This window comes from Salvia hispanica, chromosome 4 (genome assembly GCF_029641045.1).
Source record: "Salvia hispanica isolate PSC_SH4W2 chromosome 4, Shi_PSC_v1, whole genome shotgun sequence".
Taxonomy (NCBI): Eukaryota; Viridiplantae; Streptophyta; class Magnoliopsida; order Lamiales; family Lamiaceae; genus Salvia; species Salvia hispanica.
Window position 1 is genome coordinate 48,860,190 of NC_142695.1, and position 7,293 is coordinate 48,867,482.

At 43.5% G+C, this 7,293-nt stretch overlaps 1 protein-coding gene and 1 pseudogene across 1 annotated transcript; both read right to left on the reverse strand.

Moving 5' to 3' along the window:
- Positions 1–1,100: 1,100 nt before the first annotated feature.
- On the reverse strand, positions 1,101–2,245 carry LOC148929345 (uncharacterized; annotated as a pseudogene).
- A 1,586-nt stretch (positions 2,246–3,831) lies between these two features.
- On the reverse strand, positions 3,832–4,242 carry LOC125195287 (uncharacterized). The gene has a single exon (XM_048093460.1). The coding sequence runs from the start codon at positions 4,240–4,242 to the stop codon at positions 3,832–3,834; it is 411 nt and encodes a 136-aa protein (XP_047949417.1).
- Positions 4,243–7,293: the final 3,051 nt, after the last annotated feature.

The window sequence follows — 7,293 nt, forward strand, 5'->3', positions numbered from 1 at the left end:
AACCCGCACCATTTGATAAGTCAAAGCAATGCATAATCAATACCGTATGCTCAATGCTAACCTACATTGATTAAGAAATAAATATTTATCAAGACCTCGCCTTTCAGTAGATAGCCCAAGGCAAGTCTTGCTGTTAGATCCGTTCAGTGCTATACCACACCAATGTCATCTTATTTCAGTAAGGCTTAGAAATATACGGACTGACATTGCAACCTTTCTCGATGGGTAGTCTAATTCCATCTAGGTTGTGAAATTCATATTTTTCTTTGTTTAGAACTGACCGTATTACCTTAAAGTGGACGACGCCCACAACCGGTCTACTAAAACAAAGACTTAGACTTTGTTAAGTTAACTTATACATTTAAACATGCATTAACATCCATTAAATGTAAAACATAACAACATTATGACAAAAATAATCTGTTTTATTCATTGGAAAATAAAATAAGAGTTTTACAGTATTCAATCACTCGAAACGTGATTTCTAGTATACAAACTCTAACAGACTCAAGGAGATCGCGAGCAAGTTCTAGAAACATATGACATGCTTGAGATAAAACACACATTTAGTGATAGTATAGGCTTAATTCTCACAAGGTCATTTTGGCAAAAGACAAGGCACCATGCGATTCACTTTAGGCAATTTGAAATGAGAATTACATGTTACTTAGCCATATCAACAAGATTTTTGAAATTTTTTGCACAAAATCATCATTGGCAACTCCTCCAACAAATCCTCACACTCGTTCAAACATCACTTTCTCTCACCCTACTATCATTCTACCCAAGGGAGATTATTAAACACACTAAGAAAACAAGAAAAACATTCCTAAAAAGAAACAAAAACACAAAAACAATTGGAACAAAGAAACAAGGAAACACTCCCCAAAATCCACAATCAAGAATATCATGAGTTAAGATTACATGCCCACATATCATCATCAAATAGCATCAAAAGAATAGGTGTATAGACGGGGTATCATCAAATAGAGAGTATGAGAGAGAGAGAGATAGAAGAGGGAATCCACTAGACACCTCCCCAAACTTATTCCAAGCAAAGCTAGGATAAGTTTGAAAGAGAGTGGATCTCCCATGGACCTTCACTGTGGAGGCGGAGGTGGATACTGCCAAGGGCCGCGAAATTCATCGAACCGAGCATTGAGGTTGGCCCATTGTGCGGTGTTGAACTTGGTAAATTGACTCCAGTTCCCATCATACCGGTTCCATCGCGCATCATTCTGAGCTTCGAACTGGTTCCACCTAGCCTCATACCGGGTCAGCCGTGCATTGTTCCAGGCCCACTGTTCTTCCTGCTGAAGCTCCATACGTGCCATCCTCTTGTTGATCGAGCTGTAGTCCTCTTCTTCTCTCTCTTGGCGGCTTCTTTTCCTCTAAGCGCTTGTCCCGGCTCCTTCATGACCATATGGCGGCATCTCTTCACCGGGTTCCTCGTGAACCTCATCTTCATCTTCATTCGCCTGCCCTATTATCAAGTGCTCAGGGACCTCGGGAGCCTCAGGAAACGCCGCATGTTCAAATTCTTCATACTCATCCGGATCAACTTCTTCAAATCTTCTATTCGGAAATCGGGCTGCGATGGCTTGGTGGATTGGGGAATTCATCTTCCAATTTCTCTTCTCCACGGGCCCTTGATTTACGTGTTGATGGGGTCCAGGAAAGGAAAGTGATCCTTCAACCTCTGCAAGAAAAAGGCCTGGCCTCCATCTACTCCAAGATCATGTGATCTCCGGAGTGTTTCAATGTCCATAACCGTAGACCCTATATCATGCTCAAATCCCCCCATGTTCACATCCAAGTGGCGCGCAATTGCGCCCACCACGGCACCGCAACATATAGTCCCTGCACTCCTCCTCGATACTCGCTCTAAGTTCTTCACAATATAGTGAACCATATTCATTGGCCTTTTGTGTACAAGGCACCATAACAAAAATAGCTCATCTCTTTGTAAACTCCCTGTTTCGGTACGTGCAAAGGGATGATTGCTGCAGGCCTTCTGAATCATCCGGAGAACTGGGTTCTGGATCATGGAGCTCTTAGCCCGGGCAGCCTTGAACCCCTCTGTCTCAAGAGTAATGTCGTTCCAGAATCTACTGTTCTTGAACTCCATCGGCATTTCATACTCATCCGTAGTAATCTCATAAATCTCCTTAAGCTCTTCCATGGATAGAGCGTATTCTTTGTTCCTTAGCCGGAACCTTATGGCTACAATACTCCTTCCCTGCATCTGTACCACCAATGTGGTTAAGAACTCAAGAGTAAGACGATGGTAGGACACGATCTCCCTTGTGAAGATTCCATTGAGTTCTCCCACGTTACATAGCTCATCAAAGCATTATAGTAGGCCCAGATTATGTAGAAGTGCCCGACAAGATTGTCTCGCTACCCGGTAATCTTGTCGGGCTAAAACCTTCCATTTTGCCCGTTCTTCTGCAGTTCTTAGGGCGACCGAGCATGCTGATGCTGAAAGGACCATTGTACCTACAAATGCCAAGTATTAGATTGCAATGTAATCACAACCTAGAAAAATCTATCAACCAAAGTAAAAGTACTCCCCCAAACTTAGCTCAAGGCTAACATTCAACAAGTTAACATCATGGAGTACTTTTCACTAATCTCTATCATCAAACTAATCATTTAAAACACAAGAGTAGGCATCACCTCCTAATAATTGCTTATATATCAACAATCAAAGCATATAACAAAAGAAACTAAGCACAAAATCACAATTGAAGCTCAAGAGATGCACAAATTCATCCTATCCTTGTTCTAACATGTAAAGCTCAAAGATTTCACTTCAAAATATCACAAAAATCATCATCAATCCTCATGCTTGTAGCCAAATTCTCCCCCAAAACCAATCAATCACAATTGTTAACAATTCAAACCAATATTACTCACAACTACACCATCCTTTGATTGTATTATCATTCTACAAACCCAACTCTTCATCACATTAAACAAATGGGCAACAATGTCCAATAAGGCAACATATCAACACATTCAACTTCTCATTATGCACACAAGTTCTAAATTATCACTCATTCTAGCAATTCTACATTAAATCCACACTTAATCCTCAAAAACCCACAATTATGCACCAAATTCATCATAATCTTCCATAAATCACTCAATAAACAACAATAATACATGGGTAGAGAAGAATAAAGGGAGAAATTCATACCTTTAGGGCTTAATTCAAGTAGAACTCGAAAATTAGCTTCTTGCCTTGTTCTCACAAAATTCTACCAATTAAATGGTTTAAAATATGTAAAAGATGAAGTAGAAGAGATATTAGAGTGTAGAAGTGAGATTAGAAGGGAGAAATTGAGAGGAATTCACCGGAATTCGGATTTGGGGGTTAGGGTTCGAGAAATTAGGCGTCGGGTGTTTCTGCCGGGTGATTCTGCAAACTGCCGGTTATATATACGGACGAAACACCCGACCGGGTGATCTGGAAATCACAAAACACCCAGTCGGGTTTTCTTACTGGAATCCGACGGTTTCTTCAAAACACCCGACCGGGTTTTTCAGGAAATCGAAAACACCCGGTCGGGTTTTCTCTCTGGACTCCCGCTTACTTCGGCAAAACACCCGGTCGGGTTTTGCCTCTGGACTCCAACCCATTTTTTCATTCCTTCCATTTTTCACTCTTTTGTTCCCATTTTCCTGTTCCAACACACTAAAACAAAGAAAAATCCTAAAAATGAGAGAAAAACACATTGACACAAAATAAAATTGTACCTACTAGGGGTTGCCTCCCCCATAGAGAAATTGTTTAACGTCGTTTGCCCGACGGTCTTCAAGCTCTCATCATTCGGTCAAGATCACAACGAAGACCGCATCTTGTTGCTCCCTTGTGTAGAACCTCTTGATGTTGTGGCCATTTGCCATGAAAGTACTTCCATCGGCCCCAATAAGCTCCATTGTTCCATTGGTCATCACATTTTTGATAGTGAATGGCCCCGACCATTTAGACTTGAGCTTGCCCGGGAATAACCTCAATCTATGATTGTAGAACAGTACCGCATCCCCCGGGGAGAACTCTCTTTTTTCAATCATCTTGTCGTGATAGGTCTTCAACCTTGCCTTGTAAATAGAGGAATTGGCATAAGCCTCATTCCTAAATTCATCTAGCAAATTGAGGTGGAGCATTCTTTCCTTTCCGGCCTTCAAGAAATCCAAGTTCAATTTCTTCACACCCCAATATGAGCGATGCTCCATCTCTACCGGAAGGTGGCACGACTTTCCAAATACCAATTGATATGGCGACATCCCAATGGGTGTCTTATAAGCCGTTCTATATGCCCACAATGCATCATCAAGTTTAAGTGACCAATCCTTTTGATTTGTGCTCACCGTCTTCTCTAGAACTTGCTTCACCTCTCGGGTGGTAGGGTGTAATTACTCTATGCTTCACTCCATATCTAGTAAGCACACTTGCCAACCATCGATTATTGAAATGGGAACCTCCATCACTAATTAGGGCTCGTGGGGTGCCAAATCTTGTGAAGATATTCTTTTGGACAAACTTAATCACAACCTTGGAATCATTGGTGAACCAATTTTTAGGTCAAGCTTAAGAGCAATGAGAGGCAATTTTCACACCTACTGTGTGCGATTTTCACACAGTGTCTTCTCCTAATTCTTTGCTTCTCTAGTTTCCTTCGATTGTTACTGTTCTTTGATGGTTTCGTTGTTCTTTTTGTTTACTGTTCCATTGCCGTCGTCTCTGGCGGGAGTAATTGGTGCTGTTTTTTGGGAAGCTGCTGGTGTGGTTGGGAGTTGTCGGAGGGATGGTTGAGTCTGGAGCGTTGGATACGGTTCCGGTGGAAGGAGTTGTGTTTTTTGGGGATCCTCCCCAGGAAACGAGGCCCAATATCCCCTGAGTCCGATTGAGGAGGGGGAGTCGATTGAACCCAAAATTAGGCAATCTGAAAGGAGGAAATCTTTGCGATCTCTTTCTGCGAGGGGTCGTTTAGCAAAATCTTGCCCGAGGTCGCCGTTAATGAGAATGGTGGAGATGAGGAAGGGTGTTTTGAAAGGAAAAGCTCTGTGTACTTCGTCGACGAAGGGTTTGGAAAGACCTGATTCAAAATTGAGCAAGGGAAAAAGGGGTGCTATGGGTAAGGGCCAAAGGGCGTTGGAGGTAATTCCAGAGGTGAGTGATGTGGAGGAGGGTGCCATGGTGGGGGCGGGAGGGGAGATAGCGGAAGGCGTGGGTGGGAGAGAGGGAGTTGTAGGTGGTGCCGATTTGGTTATGGAGGTTTTAGGTGAGACCAAGCTAGGTGTGGCGATCGATAGTCTGGAGCCTACTGAGGAAGGCCTAATCTCGGTGAGGAATGAATCTATGGTGGTTATGGCTGACATTGATAGTGCCTTGGACCTCTGTGAGGCCCAACCTCTGCAAAACATGGCGTTTCTTTTACAGAAGGAGAGTTTGGATGCAGGGAATTTCACTCAAGGAAGTGAGGTGGGTGAGGGAAGTGTAAGATGGGCAAAGCTGAAGGAGGTAAACCAACATGATGGTCTGATGAATGAGATGTTTACTAATGAGGAGTTTCCCCCTCTGAACAAGGACATTTTAAGGATTAAAAATGGTAGTGCTAGGAATAAGGAGGTTCCTCTCTCGCCTGAGCTTAAGGGAAAAGATGAACTAAGGAATGAGGCTAATGGGGGGAGCAGACCGGTCTCCTTTGTGCAGCAAGGTAACAAACCCCCAGTTCCCCAGCAGAACAGTAAAACAGGGGCATCTAAAGGTACAAATGGGGCAGATCAGAAGTAGTTTCTGGTGGACATCATCAAGAATGGAGGGAAAGAACCTTTATACTTTGAGCCGGGAAAGATAAAAAAGATAGGCCTTGTGGGGGAATCTGCAGGCCTGCCCTCCATATATTTCTCTGGCTCAGACACAAATTTCCTCACAGAGAAGCTTGGCTATGCAATCGTTGGGAAATTCTCTCATTCTATACCCTCCGCTCAGCAAGTTCAGAAAGCTTTTCAGGGAATGAAAATGGTTGGTGAGTATTTTTGGAGCTCTATTAATGCTAAACATGTTCTTGTGCAGTTTAAAGAGATAGCAGATTACGCGAAGCTCCTTAATGGTTCGAATGGGAGGCCGGTTTGGTTCATAGACAGACATCCTATGCGTGTGTTCAAATGGACACCAGAGTTCGATCCGTTTTTTGAGTCACCTATAGCTCCTATCTGGTGTAATCTGGTGGGCCTTCCAATACATTTGTTTGAGATATCGGCTTTATTTGCCATTGGAGGGCTTCTAGGCACACCAATTCAGGTGGATCAGGACACCATCTCCCGGAAACTCCTATCCTTTGCAAGATTATGCATTGAAATTGATATCTCTGCATCCCCACCTAAGGAAATCGTGCTAGAAATACAAGGGAGAGAAATTAGACAGAGGGTTAAGTGGGACCGCATTCCACAATATTGCCATGATTGGAAACATGTAGGACATTCAAGGGAGGACTGTTATTTAAATGGAAAGAAGGAAAGCCGGCCAGAAGAGACTATAACAAACCTAATGATAGAAGACAACAACTAGAGGTGATAGCACGGAAGGAGAGAGGAGGGGAAAATGAGATGGAAGTGGAGACACCAGTCATTCATGCGTCTGTAACTGAACCTGGGGTTGATCCAAGCCTGGCAGATGGGGTTTTTGAAAAAGGAGAGAAGGCAGCGCTGTTTGTAGGGGAAGGATCTTCAGAACCGGGTACGGATGGGGAAGGTTTTAGAACTTTCTGGGGAAAGAAGGGGAGGTTTGGAGATACGAGGGGCAGGGGCCAGGTTAGGGGCATGGGAAGATCTTTCTCTTTTGACAGGGAAGGGTTTGCCTCAAGGTGTGGCTGGCAAGAGCTTAGAGGATTCATCTTATAGGGCAAGTGGTTTCCCTCCTTCTCAGCAAGGGAAGAACCCTGGTGAGTCTTCTGGGGACTTTCTGCGGAACCCCTTATCCAATCCTAAGTTTTTTAAAATGCTTCCTAATGGAGATTTTGAGAGTGAGGCATATGAAGATGAGAAGGATTGGGAGCCTGACGATGATCAGGAGGACATGGAGAGTTCTGAGGCTGGAAGTTTGTTGGAGAAAAGGGAAGCTGAGTCTGAGGGCCCTCGAGGTCTTCTTGAAGATGGTAGTAGCAAGAAAGGGAGGTTTGAAGCCTCGGAGGAAACCAACTTGTCTTGATGTCAATCAACTTATTGATATGGAATGCTCGTGGTGTTGCCAACAAAAGCACACAGAGCACTATTAAGTTTTTG

What these genes read in the sequence shown, in the direction of transcription:
- LOC125195287 (XM_048093460.1), bottom strand. Translation starts at nt 4,242, where the DNA reads ATGGAGCATCGCTCATATTGGGGTGTGAAGAAATTGAACTTGGATTTC.